This window comes from Theropithecus gelada, chromosome 16, assembly GCF_003255815.1.
Source record: "Theropithecus gelada isolate Dixy chromosome 16, Tgel_1.0, whole genome shotgun sequence".
NCBI classification, from domain to species: Eukaryota; Metazoa; Chordata; class Mammalia; order Primates; family Cercopithecidae; genus Theropithecus; species Theropithecus gelada.
The window spans coordinates 60,701,730-60,726,554 of NC_037684.1; the positions used below are offsets into that span (position 1 = coordinate 60,701,730).

At 54.0% G+C, this 24,825-nt stretch overlaps 1 protein-coding gene across 2 annotated transcripts in view; it reads left to right on the plus strand.

Annotated features, from left to right (window-relative positions):
* Positions 1–733: 733 nt before the first annotated feature.
* Positions 734–24,825, plus strand: part of SPNS3 (sphingolipid transporter 3 (putative)) — a 55,192-nt gene continuing 31,100 nt past the window's right edge. The window contains exons 1-8 of one of the 2 annotated variants that reach the window (XM_025362533.1): positions 734–1,213; positions 7,159–7,224; positions 13,111–13,247; positions 14,116–14,267; positions 14,963–15,029; positions 16,229–16,377; positions 17,316–17,468; positions 21,858–22,047. In XM_025362533.1, coding sequence (XP_025218318.1) covers positions 1,015–1,213; positions 7,159–7,224; positions 13,111–13,247; positions 14,116–14,267; positions 14,963–15,029; positions 16,229–16,377; positions 17,316–17,468; positions 21,858–22,047 — 1,113 coding nt within the window. In that variant the 5' untranslated portion in view covers positions 734–1,014. The remainder of the gene's footprint in view (positions 1,214–7,158; positions 7,225–13,110; positions 13,248–14,115; positions 14,268–14,962; positions 15,030–16,228; positions 16,378–17,315; positions 17,469–21,857; positions 22,048–24,825) is intronic. The other variant, XM_025362534.1, reaches the window with a different exon arrangement.

A 24,825-nucleotide genomic window follows, 5' to 3' on the forward strand; every position in this document is an offset into this window, starting at 1 on the left:
TCCCAAGTAACTGGGACCATAGATGCACGCCACCACACCCAGCTTTTTTTTTTTTTAAATTATTTATTTATTTTTGGGTATTTTTGTAGCAATGGGGTTTCGCCATGTTGCCTAGGCTGGTCACAAACTTCTGGGCTCGGATGATCCTCCTGCCTTGGCCTCCCAGTGTTAGGATTACAGGCGTGGGCCCGGCTGATGTCTTCTCATGATGAGATTCCGGCTGTGCCTTCCTGGCTGGAATGCTGCATAGATGATGCCGTGGCATGCGAAGACCTTCTCACGACACCCTCCTGCCTCTCACAGGTGATTTATTATAACCCCTCGGTCAAGATGTCTGATTCCTCTACTGTATAGTTACTCTTTTTCCTCTTGTTACTAATAAGCAATCTATCAAGAGACGCTTTGTGACCGTGCCGACGCCCTGCCCCTCACTGAGGACTTCCCAGCCCCAACTGATGAGTTCTGCTCATAGACTGTCTTCTTGTAGGCAGCCTCCTCTGCTACGTTTGTTTCTCCGGGAACGACCTTAGATCCTGGGTAGGTGCTCGCCTTGCCTGGCAGTCAAGTGCAGTGCTGCTGTCTTGGCCGATGCCTAGCCTTCCTCCTTTGCCCGGGCTTCAAGGCATTGGTTCACAGTCCCGTATGGGCAGCCAGACCATCTCACAGCGAGCAGCCCTCTGGGAGGTTCGTCTCATTTCCTGCCCTGGAAGCTTTGCTTCCTCACTGCAGCCACTGAAGCTGCAGCCTGGATCGAGGGGACCACACAGTTGTCCAGTCCCCCAGGGTAGGGGTGCCAGGAGCCCTTCTCCTCCGCAGCAGGTCTCGGAGGCTGATGATGGGGAAATCGCACTGGTGAGACTGCCGTGGGCTCTGGGGGAACCTGCGATAAGATGCCCAACAGTTAAGGCAGCTGCTTTGAGGTTTGGAGCCTGAGAACCCACAGGAAGTGACTTGGTGCTGAGCTGCTGTTGCTTCGTCCTGGTGCCGGTCTCAGGCCAGGAGCTGCAGGCTGGCATGGCTGGGGGCATGTCAGCAGAGTACCCTGAGCCTGGGCCAGGAGGGCCACAGGGCCAGTCCCCAGGGCCAGGCAGGCAGTGTCCCCCTCCCACCACGCCCGCCCCCTGGAGCCTGCCCCGGTGGAGGGCCTACGTGGCTGCTGCCGTGCTCTGCTACATCAACCTTCTGAACTACATGAACTGGTTCATCATCGCAGGTGAGGAGGGGACGGCCACCCTGGGCAGCACCAGCAGTTCTGCCCGCCAGCCAGGGGCTGCAGATCCATGGTGGTCTTCCAGCCATCATCCATCTTTCTGTTCCCGGCCCTGTCTCTGGTGTTCTCCCCTCTAGAGGTGGTTTTCAGGTCTGCCCGAATCGGGGAGGACCAACTGACATTCCTAATCCAGCCTCAGTTAAAGATGGGGCACAGGCTGGGCATGGTGGCTCCCACTTGTAATTCCAGCACTTTGGGAGGCTGAGGCAGGAAGATTGCTTGAGCCCAGGAGTTTGAGACCAACCTAGTCAACATAGTGAGGCTCTGTCTCTCTTTTTTTTTTTCAGACAGAGTCTCGCTCTGTCGTCCAGGCTGGAGTACAGTGGCGCAATCTCAGCTCACTGCAACCTCTGCCTCCCGGGTTCAAGTGATTCTCCTGCCTCAGCTTCCTGAGTCGCTGGGACTACAGGCATGCACCACCATGTCTTGTTAATTTTTGTATTTTGAATAGAGGAGTAGAGACAGGGTTTTACCATGTTAGTTAGGCTGGTCTTGAACTCCTGACATCAGGTGATCCGCCTGCCTCGGCCTCCCAAAGTGCTGGGATTACAGGCGTGAGCCACTGCACCCGGCCTTTTTTTTTTTTTCTTGAGATGGAGTCTCGCTCTGTCGCCCAGGCTGGAGTGCGGTGGCATGATCTTGGCTCACTGCAAACTCTGCCTCCCGGGTTCAAGAGATTCCTATTTCAGCCTCCCGAGTAGCTGGGACTACAGGCGCACACCAGCATGCCAGGCTAGTTTTTGTATTTTTAGTAGAGATGGGGTTTTGCCATGTATGCCAGGCTGTCTCAAAGTCCAGACCTCAGGTGATCCGCTCATCTCAGCCTCCCAAAGTGCAGGGATTACAGGCGTGAGCCACCGCACCCGGCCAAGACTCTGTCTCTATTTAAAAAATTAAAACTATTTTAGGACTGGATGCAGTGGCTCACGCCTGTAATCCCAGCACTGTGGGTGGCCAAAGCAGGCAGATCACTTGAGGTGAGGAGTTCGTGACCAGCCTGGGCAACATGTTGAATCCCCGTCTCTACTAAAACTATAAAAATTAGCCGAGTGTGGTAGTGGGCGCCTGTAATCTCAGCTACTGTGGAGGCTGAGGTAGAGAATTGATTGAACCCGGGAGATGGATGTTGCAGTGAGCCAAGATTCCACCATTGCACACCAGTCTGGGCGACAGAGCAAGACTCTGTCTCAAAAAAAAAAAAAAAAAAAAATATATATATATATATATATATATTTAAAAATTAAGAGAGGACACAGTGGGGGTGGAGCCAGAGGCATAATGAGGGGTGGGTTGGTGAGGATAGCAGGGAGGACTTCCAGGCAGAGACCACGAGGTTCTGGGTGGAGGACAGGGTAGCCTGGCCCAGACAAGAATAGCTCCTGCTGGCTGCGTTTCTAGGACAACAGACTGCTCGCAAACCTTGCACATTCTGCCTTCCTTCTTGCAGGCCTCAGGGCTCAGCCTGCTTCTGTCTTCTGTCGCTCATTCACTCACTCACTCACTCACTCACTCATTCATTCATTCAAGACTGATCAGGGGCTGGGCACGGTGGCTCACACCTGTAATCCCAGCACTTTGGGAGGCTGAGGTGGGTGGATCACCTGAGGTTAGGAGTTTGAGACCAGCCTGGGCGACATAGTGAAACCTTGTCTCTGCTAAAAACACAAAAATTAGCCAGGTGTGGTGGCGGGTGCCTGTAATCACAGTTACTTGGGAGGCTGAGGCAGGAGAGTCGCTTGAACGAGGGAGGTGGAGGTTGCAGTGAGCTGAGATCGCGTCATTGCACTCCAGCCTGGGCGACAGAACGAGACTCCATCTCAAACAACAACAACAACAATAACAGCAACTGATTGAGACTCCACTTGCTCTTCTTGTCATTCATTCATCCATTCATTCATTCACTCATTCATTCATTCAAGACTGACTGAGCACTAACTGTGAGTAGGACCCCTGGTGGCTCCTGGGGACCCAGGGAGGAAAACGGACTTGTAGTTCCTGAACTCAGGAACGACCATCTTATGGGGCAGAGATAGAGGCTGGTTGATGGCAGTCCTGCGAGGCAGAGAGGTGCGGCCAGACAAGGGGGAGGCACAGGCCGGGCTGGGAGCTCAGGAGGGTGCCTGCAGCTGCTAGGCATCTCTGAGACCTGGGCATTGATCTGTCAGTTACCAGCTCAGCATGCCAGAGAGTGGCTGTGGAATCATGAAACTCTAGGGGCTGCAGAGCCATCCCCAGACCTGGTCATTGTCTTTGAGGAGCTCAGAGGTCAGAAGCTTCTCCTCCTCATTTGAGGTCAGGAGTTCGAGACCAACCTGGGCAACATAGAAAAACCTTGTCTCTACAAAAAATTTTAAAAGTTAGCCAGGGACAGTGACAGCTGAAGACAGTGATGTCTCCAGCCTCTTGGGAGGATTGCTTGAGGCTGAAGCAGGAGGATTGCTTGAGGCTGAAGCAGGAGGATTGCTTGAGGCTGAATTCAGCAGGAGGATTACTTGAGACTGAAGCAGGAGGATTACTTGAGGCTGAATTCAGCAGGAGGATTGCTTGAGGCTGCAGTGAGCAGTGATCGTACCACTGCACTGTAGCCTGAGTGACAGAGCAAGATCTTATCTTAAACCCCTAAAGACAAAAAGCAAAACAAAATACACTAAACAAACAAACAACCCCGAAGGGGTGTATGGGGTGAGATCAGAGCTTCTCGGGTGCCAGACTGGGAGCTTGGACTTTCTGCCGTGGGCAATGGGGAGCCATATCATTGGATTTGAGGCCCTGATGGAGGCAAAATGATCCAGGGAGTCAGTTCAGAGGCTGCTGTAGTGGATCAGGCCAAAGCTGAGGAGGCTTGAGTTGGCGTGTGGGCCAAGGGCACGCGAAGGCGGGAAGGAGCAAGAGGCAGATGAGAGCCAGGAATCACCAGTGCGGAGCTCCCAGAACCCGGGAGCCTGGGGACCCGCTCTCTCTGCCGCTAGCCCTGGGGGCCCCTGGCTGGGCCCTAAGACCCTGAGTCTTGCCTGCCCAGGTCCCTTCCCCATTAGCACTTCCTCTGTATGTGCAAAAAAGGGGGCTGTGATTACTATGGGGACAGAGACCTGGAGAAGTGAAACCATGCTGAGCGTCTGGAAACTGGTGGGGGCAAACAGCTAAAATGTTCTTGCAGGAAACAGCTCTTATGGGGCCAGGGTGGTAGGTTACAGGTAAAAGCAAGGCTGGGTGCACACTTGCCCCTGGGTCACCCCTAGAGCACTATGGGGCTGGGAGGAGCCCAGGAGGAGATAAAACAAGGGGATGAGTCCTCATTCCTGAAAATGGAAGATGGGTACGATTTAGAGCATTTTTGTTTAGCTATTTATTTTGCTTACCTGTGTTGTCTACTTTTTTTCTTTCCAAAGACTGTCTTCTTTGTGTATTTAAAATAATATAAAGGGGACTTTGAGAGGCCATGGCAGGTGGATCACCTGAGGTCAGGAGTTCGAGACCAGCCTGGCCAACATGGTGAAACCCTGTCTCTACTAAAAATATAAAAATTAGCTGGGCATGGTGGCGTGTGCCTGTAATCCCAGCTACTTGGGAGGCTAAGGCAGGAGAATCACTTGAACCCAAGAGGCAGAGGTTGGAATTAGCCGAGATTGCGCCATTGTATTCCAGCCTGGGCGACACAGCGAGACTCCATCTCAAAAAAACAACAGGCTGGGCGCAGTGGCTCACACCTGTAATCCCAGCACTCTGGGAGGCCAAGGCGGGTGTGCCATCAGAGGTCAGGAGTTCGAGACCAGTCTGGCCAACATGGTGAAACCCTGTCTCTACTAAAAATACAAAAATTAGCCGGGCATGGTGGCAGATGCCTGTAATCCCGGCTACTTGGGAGGCTGAGGCAGGAGAATCGCCTGAACCCAGGAGGTGGAGGTTGCAGTGAGCAGAGATTGCATCATTGCATTCCAGCCTGGATGAAAGAGTGAGACTCTGTCTCAAAAAAACACAAAAAAACAAAAAACAAACAAAAAAACCCAAACAACAACAAATGAAATATTAAAGGAGGAAAAAGACATGCCGGTTTGTATGCTAGGTTGCGGTGGCAACTGGGGACAAATTAAATGTCTAAACAAAGATTTATTTCTTTTTTTTATTTTTGGAGACAGAGTCTCCAAAATATTTTTAGTATTTTTAGAGTATTTTAGTAGAGTATTTAGTAGAGTATTTTTAGTAGAGACGGGGTTTCACCATGTTAGCCATGATGGTCTCGATCTCCTGACCTTGTGATCTTCCAGCCTCGGCCTCCCAACATGCTGGGATTACAGGCGTGAGCCACCGTGCCCGGCCCTCAACAAAGATTTCTTGCTTTGCTCCTCTGATTCCTTGATCTTTATGTGCCTGGGGCAGGTCTTGGAGGTGCGCACGCAGGACTTTCTTGGGTGTTTCTGCGGGGACCCACTTGGGGGCTTCCGCTCCCCTTCTGTGGTTCTGGGTGTGTGGACAGGCTGCCTCTGGCTGAGATTTGAGCCCCAGCTCCCCCAGCTTCAGACGGGCAACCTTGGGCTGCTGGAGCCTCTGTTTCCTCATCTGTAGAATGGGGGCAATGAGAGTCCCCTCCTTTTAGGATGACAGCTGCAAGTGTACAGCTCAGGGCCTGGCCCTCAGTCACCTCCTGATTCATGAAAGTGATGGTTGTTGCTCTTCATAATAACGACAGGGCCAGAGCCGCATGGCTCACGTGAGCAGGTGCTGCAGACCCGGACCCTTTCTGAGACACCACCAAGAGGCTATCAGGAAACAGACCCTGGTGTCTGGGAGACCCACGTTCTCTCTCTGCATTAGGCTGGGCGCCCACTGCGGTGCCTCTGGAAGAACCTGCTTGTGTGTGCGCATGCGTGCAAGCCGGGACACGTTCATCTTTGTATGTACATGTTCATCAATGCATATCCGGTGTTTGCACGAGCAAGGCCGCTGTGCTGCACAGCTCTAGGGACTTCTGTTTACACAGTGGCCTAAGTAAAGGGCTGTGCGCTGCGCAGCAACAGGGAGCTGTGCCCCTCTGACCGCAGTGCGGATGGCAGCCCTAAGCCTGTGCATACGCAGGTGGGTCTCTGGGTGTGTCTTTATGGGTACATCTCACTGCACATGTGTCTGTGTGTCTGTGTGTATGAGGCTGGGTGTACATGTCTGTGAGTGTGAGTTCCTGTGCGTGTGTATATTTGTGCCTCTGCAGGTGTGTTGCTCTGGAAATGCCTGTTTGTATCTATTTATATCTGTGTTCCCACATGAAGAGGAGGGAAGGAGCTGTGTGGCTGTGTGCTTGTATGTCGACGTGTGTATGTGAATGTCTGTGCCTTTGGGATGCTTGTTTCTTTCTTTCTTTCTTTCTTTTTTTTTTTTTTTTTTTTTTTTGAGATGGAGCTTCGCTCTTGTTGCCCAGGCTGGAGTGCAGTGGTGCAATCTCAGCTCACGGCAACCTCCGCCTCCCGGGTTCAAGCGATTCTCCTGCCTCAGCCTCCCAAGTAGCTGGGATTACAGGCACTGGCCACCACGTCTGTCTAATTTTTTGTATTTTTAGTAGAGACGGGATCTCACCATATTGACCATGGCTGGTCTCGAACTCCTGACCTCAGGTGATCTGTCCGCCTTGGCCTTCCAAAGTGCTGGGATTACAAGCGTGAGCCACCGTGCCCGGCCAAGGGATGCTTGTTTCTTTGAGTGTTTGAAATGTACATGTTTCTCTGTGTGTCTGTTGTTGTGTGTGTGGTTGTGCACGTGTGGGAGACGGGGGAGAGAACAGTGGGCTTCGGTGCCATGCCTTCCGCTGTGCTGTGGTCCTGTGTCAAACCTGGAGCAGCTGCCTTCAGAGGCCAGGAGTGTGACTTCCCATTTCCTGAGCACCGTCCCTCTGTCCACAGGAGTGCTGCTGGACGTACAGGAGGTTTTTCAAATCAGTGACAGCCATGCTGGTTTGCTTCAGACTGGTAAGGAGGAACCCTGGCTCTGGAGCTGGGTCCTGGGTTCCTGCTGGGGTGGGCTCTTTCTGTGGGTCATGTTCCGTGCCCAGCTCCAGCCCCACTGGGTCCCCTGGCACAGAGGGTGGGTGCGGCGTGGGCCTGAGGGACAGTGTAGGCAGGAGCGGGAGAGAGCCCAGGCTGGAACAGCCGTGGTAGTTTGAGTGTAGGGTGCTGCAGGAGAGCAGAGGGAGGTGGGGCTGGGAGAGGCCTCCGAGCCTCAGCTCCTGGCTGTGGAGCTAGTCATTCCTTCCCTTCGTATTGCTGAGGCTCAACTGTGCACCAGAGGCTTGCTGGGGTTTGAGAAATCTTCATGTGTGCTTTCCTCTCACAGACCTGAAAAATCTGACTACTGGGACACACGAAGTCAAACAGACAGACACAGACACAGACACATCCCCCCGCGTGGGCTCAGATGGACTCTGGACCCACAGAGAGCCTAACACCCAGCAGCAGGGAGCAGCCACACGTCCCATCACAACATCAGAGTGCTTGGGGTCATGAGGCATTAGCTTTTCCCTTGTGGGTGCCTGGATGGTGACACACATTCACACATGTGCATATCCACACTCCCACATGGGCACACATGTGGTCACAACACGTGATACACCTGTGCACACACCCAGCCTGTAATCAGTAGGCACTGAGGGTCCTTCTCCCAGTCCATCATCTCAGGGCTTTAGAACATGACTCTCAAACTGGGGTACAGGGATCTCTGGGGATACACAGTAACTTTCCAGGGGCTACATGAACACGGAGAGTTTTTTTTTTTTTTTTTTTTTTTTTTTTTTTTTTGAGACGGAGTCTCGCGCTGTGTCACCCAGGCTGGAGTGCAGTGGCGCGATCTCGGCTCACTGCAAGCTCCGCCTCCCAGGTTCACGCCATTCTCCTGCCTCAGCCTCCGAGTAGCTGGGACTACAGGCGCCCGCCACCACGCCCGGCTAGTTTTTTGTATTTTTAGTAGAGACGGGGTTTCACCATGTTAGCCAGGATGGTCTCGATCTCCTGACCTCGTGATCCACCCGCCTCGGCCTCCCAAAGTGCTGGGATTACAGGCTTGAGCCACCGCGCCCGGCCGAACACGGAGAGTTTTAAGAGACTGATTTATTTCTAGATCCTCAAGCCTGTATGTTTTTTTCCTAAAATGACCTGCCTGCCGGGGAGCCTGTGGTCGGCCTGTGGTTCTCCTTCCTCTTCTTCCGTTGTACAATTCCCTGGCTACGGCAGTAAGCAGAGAGGGACCCCTCTCCGCATCCTGGATGTGCTGTTCCTGGGTGTAAAAACCTCCGGGGCATCAAACAGAGGCCCCTGCGTGGATGTTTGGCTTCTGCTGGGGGGACCTTGGGAGCAAAGCAGAGAGCATCAGGAGAAACATGCTGGGGAGATTTGCCCCAGGCCACAAGCCCAGGCAAGGAGCCAAGCCTTATCTAGCTGTCCCTGTGTGCAATGTCTACTATTTATCTACGAATTAGAATTCAAAGTGAGATAATGGTCTCAGGGATGCATGTCAACACATTTGTTTCAATGAAAAAAATGAAGCCAACATTTTTCTTTTTTTTTTTTTGAGACAGAGTTTTGTTCTTGTTGCCCAGGCTAGAGTGCAATGGCACGATCTCGGCTCACTGCAACCTCCACCTCCCAGGTTCAAGCAATTCTCCTGCCTCAGCCTCCCGAGTAGCTGGGATTACAGGTGTGCACCACCATGTTGGCCAGGCTGGTCTCGAATTCCCGACCTCAGGTGATCCGCCCATCTCAGCCTCCCAAAGTGCTGGGATTATAGGCGTGAGGCACCACGCCGGGCAACATTTTTCTTATAATCAATTTGATTGTCTAACTGCTTTGGCAAAAGAGGACGGGCGTTATGACTTGGATTCTACTGCAGACATTCCCCGTAAACTGAATAAACTCGACCCTGTAGTTCCAAGAGTTTGGATGAAAATACAGTTAAAAAAAATACACAACAATGCTGGAAGTCCCATCCTTGGCAACGATTCAAACTCGGGATAAGAACATTTTAATATTAGCTGAAAATATGCGGAAGGGTACGTAGTTCTAGAAACTTCTTTAAAAATGAGGTGAGAGCCAGGTGTGGTGGCTCACGCCTGTCATGCCAGCTCTTAGGGAGGCAGAGGCGGGAGAATAGCTTGAGCCCAGGAGTTCAAGACCTGCTTGGGCAATATAGTGAGACTTCCTTCTCCACAAAAAGGAAAAAAAAAAAAAAAAAGAGTTACGTGAGCAAGAGTTAGAAGACCATGGCTTTAGAACATGCATCATTTCCAATTGCCCCTTAGTCTTGCGGCCAAGAGGCGGCAACTGATGCTGATCTGCCAGCCATATCTGTAGCCAAAGTGAGATACCCACAACCTCCTCGATTAAATAGATAATGGTGGTTTAGTCAACATTTCCCTTCACTCGTTCTTTTTTTTTTTTTTTTTTGAGACGAAGTTTCACTCTTATTGACCAGGTTGGAGTGCACAATCTTGGTTCACTGCAACCTCTGCCTCCCGGGTTCAGGTGACTCTCCTGCCTCAGCCTCCTGAGTAGCTGGGATTGCAGGTGCCCGCCACCATACCCGGCTAATTTTTGTAGTTTTAGTAGAGATGGGGGTCTCACCATGGTGGCCAGGTTGGTTTTGAACTCTTGACCTCAGGTGATCTGCCAGTCTCGGCCTCCCAGATTGTTGAGATTACAGGCGTGAGCCACCATGCTGGCCCTTCACTGGTTCTACCATAGTGGTCAGGATTATTACTATAAGGCCTGGGCCACGGAGGGCGAAGTGTGTGTGTGTGTGTGTGTGTGTGTGTGTGTGTGTATTTGGGAGTAGGTGAAGAGAAGGGTCATCTTTGCAGAAACAGCTCAAAAACTTCACGGAAAGGACAGTGGGCTTGGAGGCCTGATGACCAGGCTGATCTCTGGTGGCCTCAGGTGAGGTCTCTTTACCTTTTCGGGTTGCCATGCTGTGGCCCTAGACCCAGCCTGCTGTTTGTCCACAGGGCTGCTAAGAAGAGGAAACTGATGACTGAGGGAGAGGGTGGTGAAGAGATAGAGGGATTGGGTCAGGTGCAGTGGCTCATGCCGGTAATCCCAGCACTTTGGGAGGCCAAGGTGGGTGGATCACCTGAGGTTGGGAGTTTGAGACCAGCCTGACCAACGTGGTGAAACCCTGTCTCTACTAAAAATACAAAGATTAGCCAGGTGTGGTGGCAGGTGCCTGTAATCTTGCTACTTGGGAGACTGAGACAAGAGAATCACTTGAACCCAGAAGGTGGAGGTTGCAGTGAACTGAGATCGTGCCACTGCACTTCAGACTGGGCCACAGAATGAGACTCTGTCTCAAAAAATCAATAAAAAGAGAGAGTGGTGGAAGGTGAGAAGAGGCAGTGGTCAGGCTCCTTTCACCCACCCATGGGATAGAGAGGCTACTGGAGTGAGTTAATTAATTAATCACATTTAAAACTAACACTGACTTGGCCCTTACCACGTGCCAGGCACTATTCTAAGTGCTTTAAATATCAACTCATTTAATCTTCACAACAATCCCATGAGGCAAGTTTTACTATTATGTCCATTTTACAGCTGATGAAACTGAGGCTCAGAGAAGTTAGGAGACTTGCTGAAGCTGGGATTCGAATCCAGGAAGTGTGCCTCCAGAGTCTGTCTTTTAACTCTGGGAGCATTCATTTCATCCACTATGTCAAAGAAATGATTTGAATTTGGAGATGTTGGAAATGAAGAGTGTCTGCTTTCCCCTTGGGAAGGGCATCTGCAGAGTCAGTCACAGAGCGTCTGCAGGTTTAAGGCACTTAAAACAGCCTGCAAGTGATCCCTGCATGTGAGGAATATGGGGAAAAATAGATTTATTTATTGTTTGTCGTTTGTTGCTGTTTTGAGACAGAGTCTCGCTCTGTCACACAGGCTGGAGTGCAGTGGCACAATCTTGGCTCACTGCCACCTCCGCCTCCAGGGTTCAAGCAATTCTCCTCCCTCAGCCTCCCTAGTAGCTGGGATTATAGGCGTGCAACCACCACACCTGGCTAATTTCTGTATTTTTAGTAAAGATGGGGTTTCACCATGTTGGCAAGGCTGGTCTCGAACTCCTGACCTCAGGTGATCCACCCGCCTTGGCCTCCCAAAGTGCTGGGATTACAGGTGTGAGCCACCGCGCCTGGCTGGGAAATAGTTTTATAACTTTTGGATAAAGAAGATATTCATAAACAAGATGTGAAACAACTCTTGCCCTTCTAGAAGGTTAATAAACTTGACAACGTCAAAGCTAAACACTTCTGTATGATGATGATTGAAATTATGCAATCAGTAATAATAATAGATAACATTTGTTGGATGTTTACATGAAGCTATGCAGATAACTTTTATGTGCTTTATTTTACTTAATCCTCTCAGTAACCAAACAAGGGAACAGCACTGTTGATGAAAGGGGAACAAAAGAGTTAAGGAATCTGCCCAAGGTCACATAGCTAGAAAGTGGCGAGCCAGGATTTAAACCCAGCCAACTTAGTCCCAGAAGTTACGCTTTTAATTCTTAAAACAAACATAGAACTATGTTCTATGGGAACTTATTTCCAAAACATATGAACAAACAACAGCCCAGTAGAAAAATGGAAAGTGGGCCGGGCGCAGTGGCCCATGCCTGTAACCCCAGCACTTTAGGAGGCCGAGGTGGATGGATCCCTTGTGCCCAGGAGTTTGAGACCAGCCTGGGCAAGATGGTGAAACCCCATCTCTACAAAAACTATAAAAATTAGCCAGGTGTGGTGGTACGTGCCTGTAGTCTCAACTACTCTGGAGGCTGAGGTGGGAGGATGGCTTGAGGCCGGGAGGCAGAGGCTGCAGTGAGCCGAGATTGAACCACTGCACTCCAGCCTGGGTGACAGAGTGAGACTTTGTCTCAAAAAATAAAATAAAAGTATAAATGCAGCTGTGTCCAGGGAACATTTTACCTACGTAGGAGAACCAACTCTTTCCTGGCTTCCTGGAATCATCACTAGTTCACAGCGAATGTGCTTATTCTTTCTTTTTTTTTTTTCCTTTTTTTGAGACCAAGCCTTGCTCTGTCGCCCAGGCTGGAGTGCAGTGGCGTGATCTCGGCTCACTGCAACCTCTGCCTCCCGGGTTCAAGCGATTCTCATACCTCAGCCTCCCGAGTAGCTGGGATTACCAGCGCCCACCATCAGGCCTGGCTAATTTTTTTGTATTTTTTTTTTTAGTAGAGACGGAGTTTCACTATGTTGCCCAGGCTGGTCTTGAACTCCTGAGCTCAGGCAATCTGCCTGCCTCAGCCAACTAAAGTGCTGGGATTACAGGCGTGAGCCACTGCGCCCAGCCCAGTGTGCTCATTCTAAATCGTCCTCATCTGCTGCTCAGAGCAGGCCCAGGCTGACTTCCCTCTTTCCCTGCTCCCTGTTGCCCCAGCAGGTGCATGAATGAAAAATCAGGCCTGTCCCCGTATCCAGGCTCACAGGGGTCACGTGTTTTTGTAAAGCCGGGAAACTGGCATCTGCTCCATGCCTGACGCTCCACATTCACTTCCCATCTCACCTTCGCCATCCTGGGAGGGGATGGTGACTACTCCAGTGTTGGGGTGACACTCAGAGCAAGCGGCAGAGCTGCGCTTTGGGTTTGGGGCTGGGTCCAGGCCTCCACACTCTGGGCTGGGGTTGTATGTTGGCCATGCACCGTGAGGTTCACCTTATCTTTTCTTCCTCCTACCCTGGACCCGCTGCCAAGATGCCAGCTTGTGGCTTCTGAGTCAGGCTCCTTCCCTCCCCAGGCCTGCTGGGCCGTCTGCCCTGCCACGGTCGTGGGGGGATCCAGGCTGCCCCTGTGTGTCTCCTCCAGTCTTCATCGGCTGCCTGCTGCTGTCTGCACCTGTGTTTGGCTACCTGGGCGACCGATACAGCCGCAAGACCACCATGAGCTTCGGGATCTTGCTCTGGTCAGGAGCTGGTCTCTCTAGCTCCTTCATCTCTCCCCGGGTAGGTGTCCATGCCTCTGCCCAGTCCCCTGAGGCCCCTTCCCCACCTGCTTCCTCCCTGATCCAGCCCCATCAGAGCTGCATGGGGACAATTCTGCTCCATTCCCGGCTGTGACTGGATCAGGGATTGCACTGAGGGCTGGGAGAGGAGGTGAGGGCCCAGTCTCCAGCCTGAGCTGCGCAGGGCAGAGCTGGCGGACTTTTTTTTTTTTTTTTGAGACACAATTTCGCTCTTGTGCCCAGGCTGGAGTGCAATGGTGCAATCTCGGCTCGCTGCAAACTCTGACTCCCAAGTTCAAGCGATTCTCCTGTCTCAGCCTCCAGAGCAGCTGGGATACCAGGCACGTGCCACCACCCCCAGCTAATTTTTGTATTTTTTAGTAGAGACAGGGTTTTGCCGTGTGGGCCAGGCTGGTCTCGAACTCCCGACCTCAGGTGATCCGCCCACCTTGGCCTCCCAAAGTGCTGGGATTACTTGCATGAGCCACCGTGCCTGGCCGACCCAGTGGACTTTCTTAACAGGAGACCTGTTCTCTCCTACCTCTCACTGCCGCACCAGCTTCATTTCTGCCTGACTCTGCAGGGGGTGGAACTGGGGGTAACAGCTGCTGTCTTGGGGAACTGGCCTGGTTAGCAATGGTGGGACCCAGGAGAAGGGCTCCCCTGGGCAGGGGGGTAGGCGGTGGCTTCAGGGGACACATATGTGACTTTGGGAACCTGGAGTGGAGAGGTGTCCATAGCCCCGATCCCCTCTCCCTACTCTGGGGTCCTGTGTCATGAGGTCCCCTTGGCTCTTCCAACAAACCCTCGGGTCCCTGGCCCTCTGGGTGATTTCTGGAACTCACGTGGTCTTGTGCCTGCTCGCCCAGTATTCTTGGCTCTTCTTCCTGTCCCGGGGCGTCGTGGGCACTGGCTCAGCCAGCTACGCCACCATCGCGCCCACCGTCCTGGGCGACCTCTTCGTGAGGGATGAGCGCACCCGCGTGCTGGCCGTCTTCTACATCTTTATCCCTGTTGGAAGGTTGGTATTACCCATGGGTCCACTTTCCCAGGTGGTAAACTGAGGCCCAAAGGAGTCAGAACAGGGGGTGGGCATGGGTAGAAGAGGTCAAACCAGGAGGACTGCAATTTGAGTCCCAATGCTACCCCTTCCTCACCACATGAGTCTACCTCTCCGAGCCTCAGTTTACTCATCTGTCAACGGGGTCAGTGGCGCCAGCTGATGGGCTGGGGGAGGAATAGAGGTGATGAGGATGCGCCCTGCAGATTCGTACAGTTGGCAGTGTGGCCCGCCCAGGGAGGGGCCGGCCCTGGGAGGCGAGGTGAGGAAGCGTGTTAGGGCCAGGCCCTGCACCCCACAGCAGGCTAGGCCAGAGCAGGATTTGCAGTCAGGACCCTGGCCTCTGACCCAGATTTCCTGAACTTGCCTGACTCAAGCAGGGCCCAGCCTTGGGCAGGAGGGTGGAGGGTATGGGTTTCCATAGGTGGGGAGAGTGGCGCTGGGGGTGAGCCAGGAGCCAGAGGTCACTGGTGACTTGACCAAGGGCAGCGGCCATCTGGGCCTCACGTGGCTTACTTTCTTCAGTGAAATAGCTCTAAGCCTGCAGACAGCCAGCTCCCTGGGGCACAGGGGAGCACCCTGGGTCAGGCTGGCAGTGGGGTCTGCCTTCCGCCTCCCTCCCTTCACAGCCCATCGCCCTTGACCCTCTGTTGCAGTGGTCTGGGTTACGTGCTGGGGTCGGCTGTGACGACGCTGACTGGGAACTGGCGCTGGGCCCTCCGAGTGAGTCCAGCTTCCTTTTCTTCCCTCTGCTTTCCCTCTGGACCGGCAGGGACTTTCCAGCCTTGGGTGACCTTAGCCACTTGGCGTAGCACCCGGCGCCATTGTGGGGGCGGGGGGTGGTCAGGCATTGGCAGCTTTGGACATTTGGGGCCCCACAGGGAGCGTGGGCTGGGGAGGTGGTGGCCCTAGGCTCAAAAGCTGGCTGCTTAGTTTACCAGCTGTGTGATCTCAAGCAGGTCACCTTCTTCAGAGCCTCAGTTTGCCTGTCGGTAAAGTGGGGGTAGTAAATGCTACCTAAGGCATCTTGAGGATCAGTGAGACGAGAGATGGAAGTTCCAAGCCGCAGGGTCAGGGCATAGAGTAGGCCCTGGAGGACTGGCAGCTAGGCTCGCTCAGCAGTTGGGCTGGATGCTGAGGAAGATGCCGGGCAGGCCCCGCTGGGCTGCGGCCTTGTGATTCCAACATGGGTTCGGAGCGGGACCATTCCGAAGAGGAAGGAGCTCCATAGTGGAGGGTGCTGAGCTCAGCCCTGGGAGTGCAGCTTGGTGGGAGTGCAGCTTGGTGGGAGTGCAGGCTGCACGCAGACCTCTACGGAGCCAGCCAGTGCCGGGGAGCTGGCGTGTGAAGCGCTGAAGCTAGATTTGGAATCTCGGGAGTGGGGTGGGCTTCAAGGAGGCAGGTCTGACCTGGCTTGAATAAGCCTTCTCATGGCCTGAGCTGTTTGCAGGCTGCCCCAAGGTGGGTAGTGAGATCCCCGTCCTTGGGGTTTGAGCAGAGGGGCCGCTAGGAGAGGATGCCAGGGCAGGGCTATGTGGCAGATGGAGGCCTGGGCCAGGGAAAGGTCGGCTCTAGGGGCAGCAGGTACTCGGGAGGCAGGGCCAGTGTAGTGAGGGTCCCTGTTCTCAACCATCTCAGGTCCATTGACCCCAAAAGAGTGGTGTCTGTACTGGAAAGATGGGAATTACACGAAGTCCCAAAGAGACTCCACTGCCTGGAGAGGCTGCAGTGGTGAGGGCTGAGAAACAGTGGTACATCCCGCTCTGTGGATACCAGCGCCCTGAAAAACAAGTCACCCCACCACTCCCAGGGCTTGGACCCCAGAGGTCAGACACTGGCTGGTACTGTGACCAGTTGCCCCCGGGGTTTCTTGGGCTGTGATAATACGCGGCCCTGAGCTTCCTGGGCCCTCCTGTCCCCAGATCATGCCCTGCCTGGAGGCCGTGGCCTTGATCCTGCTTATCCTGCTGGTTCCAGACCCACCCCGGGGAGCTGCTGAGACGCAGGGGGAGGGGGCCGCGGGAGGCTCCAGGAGCAGCTGGTGTGAGGACGTCAGATACCTGGGGAAAAAGTGAGTGTCACTGCTATCCCCTGCAAGGCACGGAAAAACCCCTTTGTCTGCCCCAGCCTCACTGACCCCCTCTCTCCACCTCCAGGGAGCCCTCCCTTGTTGTCCTAATGTTCACAGCCCTCCTCTTCCTCTGAGATCCCACTTACCAACTGAAGTGCCCCTCCCTCCCTTAGGGCTCAGCCTCCACCACCTTGCCATGTGACAGAAATATGGACAGGGAGGGAGGGAGATGGCGTGAGCCCCAGCCTTGCCTCTGCCGCTGCCCTGCCCATAAGTGGCCCTGGCACTCAGAGCCTCACTGTCCTTATTTATTCAATGGACGGAATTCTCCAGCCTTGTCCCCTTCTCTGGGTTGCTTGGGGGATGCTGGGAGTTCATCACTCACCTCTCCAAGCCTCATGGCGTGCGTGATCCTCTGTGCCAGCCATGCTGGGGGAGGCAGGCAGGAGTCAACTGCTGGTCCCAGGCCTCACGATTCACTGCAAGGCAGGACATGGACAGGACCCACTTCTGTCACTGAGCTGTGAAACGGGCCAGGAGGACTCAGAGGAAGATGGGGCAGGCAGGGACGGCTTCCTGGAGAATGTGATGCTGGATGGGGAACCCTCAGGATGGGGAGATTTGGTCCTGCAGAGAGGAGGGAGGGAGGAGGAGCCAAGGTACATGGGTTGGGGGGTCTCCGAAACATAGGGGAGGCTGGAGCTCAGGGTGCTGCCAGGAAGGATCTGGAGGCTGGAGCTTGGGGTAACCTGAGTGTCTTCTTCGGAGCCTCAGTTTGCCTATCTGTAAAGAGGGGTTAGCAATTGCTACCTATGGAATCTTGAAGGTAATGAGACAAGATGGAACAGTTCCCAGAGTGCCCAGGAGTGGGGAGGAGTGGACAGGCCCCTTCAGCCCCAGCCCTCTCCCGACTCCAGCTGGGGCCCCTTGTCTTGCAGCTGGAGTTTTGTGTGGTCCACCCTCGGAGTGACCGCCATGGCCTTTGTGACTGGAGCCCTGGGGTTCTGGGCCCCCAAGTTTCTGCTCGAGGCGCGCGTGGTTCACGGGCTGCAGCCTCCCTGCTTCCAGGAGCCATGCAGCAACCCTGACAGGTGAGGGCGTCCGGGGGCACTGGGCACCTTGCCCAGCTTGGGGGCTCTTGCTGAGGAAGTTCTGAGCTCCAAAATTCAGTGTCATGAGGTGGGGCACGTGGTGCTGTGTGAAGACAGTGAGGCTCGGGACCCAGATGGCAGCCAGAGGCCTGGCTCGGGCTCTGGCTGAGCCTCTGCCACTCTGGGTGGCCATGGCCAGCTCCCTTGTCCTCTCTGGGCTGAATTCCCCATCTCTCCACTCTTGGGGCCGCTGTGGGCTCCAGAAGGCACTGGCGGGAGACGGGCGTGAGGCTTCTGTGGGGCTGTGGGATGAGAGGAGCCCCACCGTTCAGAGGGGCCTGTAGCATCTTCTGTGAGGGCATCCCATTTTACAGATGGCAAACTGGGGCCCGGGAGGCCTCGTCGCTTCGCTAGTTTTGGGATTTCATGTGTGTGAGAAGGCTGCTGGGAGGGGAGGCACGGGCACTCTGCCCTCAGGGCACGCCCTCTCCCGCTTCCTGCCTGGCTGTCTGCTGCCCGGCTGGGCTCCACTTCTGTTCCTATCACCTTCGACCCTGTACACCAAGAGCTCCAGTGACTGCTTGATGCTGAGTCAGGGACATCCTTCAGTTCTCCCTTCCTTCTCTCCTCCTCCTCCCCGAACCCTTAACCCCGGCCTCCCCACTGCCTCCAGCGGCTGCTCTTCCACCTCCGTGCAGTCCCCTCCTCCGCTCTGACCCTGTCCTGCTGGGTCCTGGGGGCTCCTGGGGATGCTGTCCTCTTCCCTGGAGCCCCATCCTCCCCCAGGGTTTTGGCGACACTCGTCCTCTGCTGATTGCACCTGCGCCTACCTTCTCCTTCCCTCCTCCTCCTCCTCCTCCTTCCTTTGCTCTTCTCTTCTCTTCTTTTCTCTCTTCTCTTCTCCTCTTCTTTTCTCTCTTCTCTTCTCCTCTCCTCTCTTTTCTCTTCTCTCCTTCTTTCTCTCTTTCTTTCTCTGTCCCTCCCTCCCCCTCTCCTCTCCTTCCTCTCTCTCTCTCCCTCCCTCCTTCCCTTCCTCCCTTCCTTCTCTTCTTTCTTTTTTGAGTCAAGGTGTCACTCTGTCACCAGGCTGGAGTGCAATGGTACAAACAGTTTGCTGCAGCCTCGACTTCCCAGGCTTAAGCAATCCTCCCACCTCAGCCTCCCAAGTAGCTGGGACCACAGGCACACACCACCGTGCCTGGTAATTTTTTTTTTTTGAGACAGAGTTTCATTCTTGTTGCCCAGGCTAGAGTGCAATGGCACAATCTTGGCTGACTGTAATCTCTACCTCCTGGGTTCAAGTTGTTCTCCTGCCTCAGCCTTCCAAGTAGCTAAGATTACAGGCATGCGCCACCACAACCGGCTAATTTTTTTTGGTTTGTTTTTAGTAGAGATGGGGTTTCACCATGTTGGGCAGGCTGGTCTCAAACTCCCGACCTCAAATGATTGGTCCGCCTCAGCCTCCCAAAGTGCTGGGATTACAGGCGTGAGCCACCTCGCCCGGCCTGACTTACAGATCTTTAAGGGCTCTCTTGGCTGTGAGAGTCTGTGATGCTGGGAAGGCCCTGTGTGGATGGAGGGAACGTGAAGGGCTTCGTAGCTGGGCCATGTCCTCTGGCTGCACCTCCCGTTCAGGGGCCGGTGGGGGCGCTTTTTCAGGCAGCCTGTCTAGATAATCAATCCTAAGTCTCACGATTATCTCGAGAACCTGCCAAGGTCAGCTCAGACCAGGACTCAGAGGCGGCCAGCATACATCTGGGATTCGGGTCACTTGACTAGGCTGAGCCAGACCTCGCACAGCTCAGAAGGCTGGGAAGGTTTGGAAAGCTCTTCTTTCTTCTTTCCCCCTCCCCCTCCTCCCCTCCCCCTTCTCCCCTCCCCCTCCCCCTCCTCCCCTTCCCCTCCTCCCCCTCCCCCTCCTCCCCTCTCCCTCCTCCCCTCCCCCTCCTCCTCCTCCCCTCCCCTCCCCCTCTTCTCCTCCTCCCCTCCCCTCCTCCTCCTCCCCTCCCCCTCTTCCTCCTCCTCCCTCTCCCCTCCCTCTCCTCCTCCTCCTCTTCTTTTTCTTTTTCTTCTTCTTTCTTTTTTTTTTGAGACAGTCTTGCTGTGTTGCTAGGCTGGAGTGCAGTGGCACGATCTCAGCTCACTGCAAGCTCCACCTCCCAGGTTCAAGCGATTCTCCTGCCTCAGCCTCCAGAGTAGCTGGGACTACAGGTGCCCGCCACCTCGCCCAGCCAATTTTTGTACTTTTAGTAGAGAATTTAGAGAATTCTCAGTCATTTGGGCAAAGCGAGGGTGGGAGAAGAGAGGGGAAGCTACATCGGTCGGCATGGACCAGTCCCGCAGAGCCGTCAGTGCTGGCCAGGAGCTTGCTCAGAGGACAACAGGGAGCTACTGAGAGGCTGGAAAGATCCTGGTTAGACTGGTGTTTTCAAGAGTTCACTCTGGGCACAGTCTCAGCGTTCCCTTTGAGCTCCTTTATTTGTTTTGTTTTGTTTTGTTTTGTTTTGTTTTTGAGATGGAGTCTTACTCTCTTGCCCAGGCTGAAGTGCCGTGGTGCGATCTCAGCTCACTGCAACCTTCACCTCCCAGATTCACGTGATTCTCTTGCCTCAACCTCTCAAGTAGCTGGGATTACAGGTGCCCACCACCATTCCCAGCTATTATTTTTTTTTTTTTAGTAGAGATGCGGTTTTGCTGTGTTGGCCAGGTTGGTCTTGAATTCCTGACCTCAAGTGATCCACCCGCCTCGGCCTCCCAAAGTGCTGGGATTACAAGCATAAGCCACCTCACCTGGCCCCTTTGAGCTCCCTTAAAAGGAGGCTGGAGGTTGCAAAATAGACCAGGAGGGTGAGGATGTATATTCAAATCCTAGTCTGTCATTTACCAGCTGGGTAATCTTGGCCTTGACCTTTCTCAGCCTCTCCTTGCTCATCTGTCCATCTGGGAATTGTAGGAGGAATCCGTGAGTTCACTTGCTCAACATATGTCTCTCGTGTGCCAGGCTCTGTGCTCCCAGCATAAAGTCAAGAGAGGAAACCAAACCTGTTACTGTTCTCTAGGAATTCCCAGGCCAGCGAATGAACCTGATGACAGACACAGAAGGTGCTGTGGGAACTGATGGGAGTGAAGGGATCAGCCAGGGAACAAAGGAAGGGCATCCCCAAGTAGGCTGTGCTGGGTATTGAAGGATGAGTAGGAGTTTGATAGGTCAAAAACTAGTGAAGGGTGTTCCAGGCAGAGGAATGAAAGTGTGTGGTTGGGAGTCGGGAGGGCAGAGCAACTAGTCTGGGGGAAGAAAATAGAGCTAGGACCTGGAGTTGATGTGAGTCAGAGTCAGATCACGAAGAACGATGTACATCTTATGGAACTGGGGACAAATCTAGTGGGTGTCTGAGAGCTGGTGGAGAATTTTAGGCAGGAGGTGGGCGGGGACGTGGTCAGGTCTGTGTTTTTAATTTTATTTTTAGAGACAGATTCTTGCTCTGTTGCCCAAGCTGGAGTGCAGTGGTATGATCATAACTCACTGTGGCCTCGAACTTCTGAGCTCAAGTGATCTTCCCGCCTCAGCCTCTTGAGTAGCTGGGACTACAGGTGCACGCCACGAAGGCTGGATCATTTAAACATTTTTTGTAGAGATGAGATCTTTCTGATCTTGAACTCCTCCCACCACGGATCTCCTGCCACCACAGAATGCACTCTTGGGGAGCCTGTGTGGTGGTTATTTTGGAGGGACAGGTCTCCACAGGAAGGATGTACAAGGGGAAGCGAAACGGAGTAGAAGTGGGTCTAAAAGTGGGTGGGAAAGGGACGGAGGTCAGGCAGGGGCTGCCTGAGGGGGATTCAAAGACAGGAAGTGGAAGGATGGGATTCAAGGAAGGAGGGCGTGTAGAGGGCCCAGACAAGGGTCGGGTGTATCACTGGGGCTTAGTAAATACATGTTCGCTTGCCTCCATTCCTTTTAGTACTGGGAGTTGCAAAGAGAGAAGGTTGGGGCCAGAGTGGGATCTTGGAATTCAGATTTTGAGTGGGCAGTTTTGGGGGATGAGAGGGAAAGGGTCAATGGAGATGAGGCAGGCTGGGACCTGGGGTGCTGGGCAATCACCCACATGGCCAGTGGGATCCCCAGGATGAAATAGGGGATGAGGTAGGAAAGGGGCTGGGGGAGGGCAGTGGGACATTGGTCCCTGGTCAGGGTCCCCAGGTCCTGGGAGCATCAGTGATAAGGGTTGGTAAGGCCTGGGTCAGATCAGGGGCCCACAGCCATATTCCCTGTAGACACCAGATCGTGCCCTTGAGCCAAGGGGCTAAACCTGGGGCTGGGAGCAGGGTGAAAGGTCTCCATGCTGAGCTCACCCAGCTGACCAACCCCTCTGTGTTCTCTCCCATTAGCCTGATTTTTGGGTCATTGACCATCATGACCGGCGTCATTGGGGTCATCTTGGGGGCAGAAGCTGCGAGAAGGTACAAGAAAGTCATTCCAAGAGCTGAGCCCCTCATCTGCGCCTCCAGCCTGCTCGCCACGGCCCCCTGCCTCTACCTGGCTCTCGTCTTGGCCCCGACCACCCTGCTGGCCTCCTATGTAAGTGAGAGCCTCTATGGAGGTGGGGACAGGGTTGGGGGGCGAGGAACTCCCATTTCCACGGCTCACACTGTGCCCGGCCTTTACACACATTATGTTGATCTCTCCTTCTGGGTAGAGCTTATCCCCGTTTTGCAGATCAGCAAAGAGAGGCTGGACGCGGTGGCTCACGTCTGTAATCCTAGCACTTTGGGAGGTCAAGGCTGGCCTGGCCAATATGGTGAAACCCCGTCTCTACTAAAAATATAAAAAAATTAGCTGGGCATGGTGTTGGGCACCTGTAATCCCAGCTGCTCGGGAGGCTGAGGCAGGAGAATCCCTTGAACCCGGGAGGCGGAGGTTGCAGTGAGCTGAGATTGTGCCGCTGCACCCCAGCCTGGGCAACAGAGCACGACTCCATCTTGCGGGGGGAAAAAAGAGAGAAGCTTACCAGGAGTTCCACAGTGAGGAAGGGGCAGAACTGGGATTTGAGCCTGAGCTTTTCTGACTGTAAAAGGTGTCCTCTGAGCATTGGATTAATGTGTTAGTTTGAGAAAATAGGACTCATTTATTGCCAGGGCATATTGTGGGTCCAAGAAGAAATAGAGCAATTCTCCCCAGGTTACAGAGGAGGGAAGCAAGGCCCAGATTGGTTACGGCCAATGTGGATGCTGCTTTAAGGGCGATAATCACGGTAATATCAAGTATTCCATATCCACATCCCATCACACCTTTTCATGGGCCTCACACTCTGGCCGTGCCAGCCACGTGGGCACACCGCCTTCCCAGACTTTGCACGCGTCCATTTCTTCCACCGAGAGCACCAGTTCGTCTTTTGTGCATCCCAAAATCCTCCTTCTGCAAGACTCAACTCAAAGTCAGCTTCCTCCAAAAGCCTTCCCGGACCGCTCTATCCTCACACCAGAATTCATGTTCCTGCTTGGGCTCAGTGCCTGTTTGGCTCCCATGAGGCACCGAGGTGTATGGGGCCTGTCCAAAGACAGGGGGCCCAAAGGGCGGGGGACCAGAGCTGGAGGGTCCCTGTGTGCAGCTGTGTCCCTGGCTCCCCAAAACCCCAGCCCTGCCTGACCCCCAACATGGGAAAGGGCCACTGCTTCTGGGAAACTGACACCAGCCCAGCTGGAAGCAGAGGGCCTAGACCTCCCCTCCTTTCCCAGATCCATGGCCCCGGGCCCTGTGGCTGCAGACAGGGCCCATACGCGTGTGCACCAGGCTTACTGAGCAGGCCGGACTTTGGAAAAGTAAATCAGCCACAACTTCATTGTCCTCACACTAGTTTGACCGCATCGCCCACCCATGGCCAGAGCCCATCGCTTCTCCAGTCACACGCACGAACTAAACAGTCTGGTCCCATTGAAATAAAAACTTTGGCCCTGCTTCCGAATAAAGTTTCTTTTTTCTTTTTTTTTTTTGAGACTGAGTCTCGCTCTGTTGCCCAGGCTGGAGTGCAGTGGCGTAATCTCAGCTCACTGTAACCTCTGCTTCCTGGGTTCAAGTGATTCTCCTGCCTCAGCCTCCCAAGTAGCTGGGATTACAGGTGTGAGCCACCATGCCCAGCTATTTTTTAAATTTTTTATTTTATTTTATTTATGTATTTATTTTGAGATGGAGTCTTGCTCTGTTGCCCAGGCTGGAGTGCAGTGGTGCCATCTCAGCTCACTGCAACCTCCACCTCCCAGGTTCAAGCGATTCTCCTGCCTCAGCCTCCTGAGTATCTGGGATTACAGGTGCACGCCACCATACCCAGCTAATTTTTGTATTTTTAGTACAAATGGGGTTTCACCATGTTGGCCAGGATGGTCTTCAACTCCCAACCTCGTCATCCACCCGCTTCAGGTTCCCAAAGTGCTGGGATTACATGTGTGAGCCACTGTGCCTGGCCCCAAATAAAGTTTCTATCCAGGACCAGAAAATTGCCTTGGGAAGAGGTGGGGCTACAGTTGGGTTTTGTTCTCCTTGTTCCATCTTCCACCCCACATCCCTGACATCCCCCCTCCCCTTGCAATTCTATCCCCTCCAGAGATGAGCAGGCAAGGGAGGATGACTGAGAACAGGCCGAGTACTGTCAGTGTCCGGAGTTGATTTCGCCCTCTGTCAGTGCCCCCCATGTGGCAGATGCTCAGAGGCGGGGTGTGGGGGGCTTCTGTGGGCATTTTGGGGTCTCTGGCCCTGGTTTTTACTTTGTCCAATTCCCTGAACCAAGGGTTGCCTTTCCAGCCAGGCCGTCTTGCCTGGGTGGGCAATCCTGCAAGGGGCCCCCCCTCATGAGCACCGTGTCTCCCTCCGCGGTGTCCATCTGACCCCTGGAGGAGGTCAGGAAGGGAGGCCTCCGCCATTGCTGCCCTCTCCCCTCCCACGACACTGCAGACTACTTCATCTGGCATCCACACCCGCAGACTTCCCTGGGGGGAGTCAGGCCCCAGGGTCCATTCTCCCCGAATGCCAGATGACATGCGTCTGGGTGTCCTGAGGACGTCTTCTGTGCACGCCCCTCAGGCTGTCCTGGTATAGGAGGCTTGGCGTTTAGCCAGCGTCCAGCCAGGGAGAAAGGGCCAGCTTCCTTCTTGGCAAGCACTATCCTCTGTTGCGTTGAGTGTCATCTGAAGCCCCTCACTCAGCTTAAGAGTGGAACTCTTGGCCGGGCGCGGTGGCTCACGCCTGTAATCCCAGCACTTTGGGAGGCTGAGGCAGGTGGATCACGAGGTCAGGAGATCAAGACCATCCTGGCTAACACGGTGAAACCCCGTCTCTATTAAAAATACAAAAAATTAACGGGGC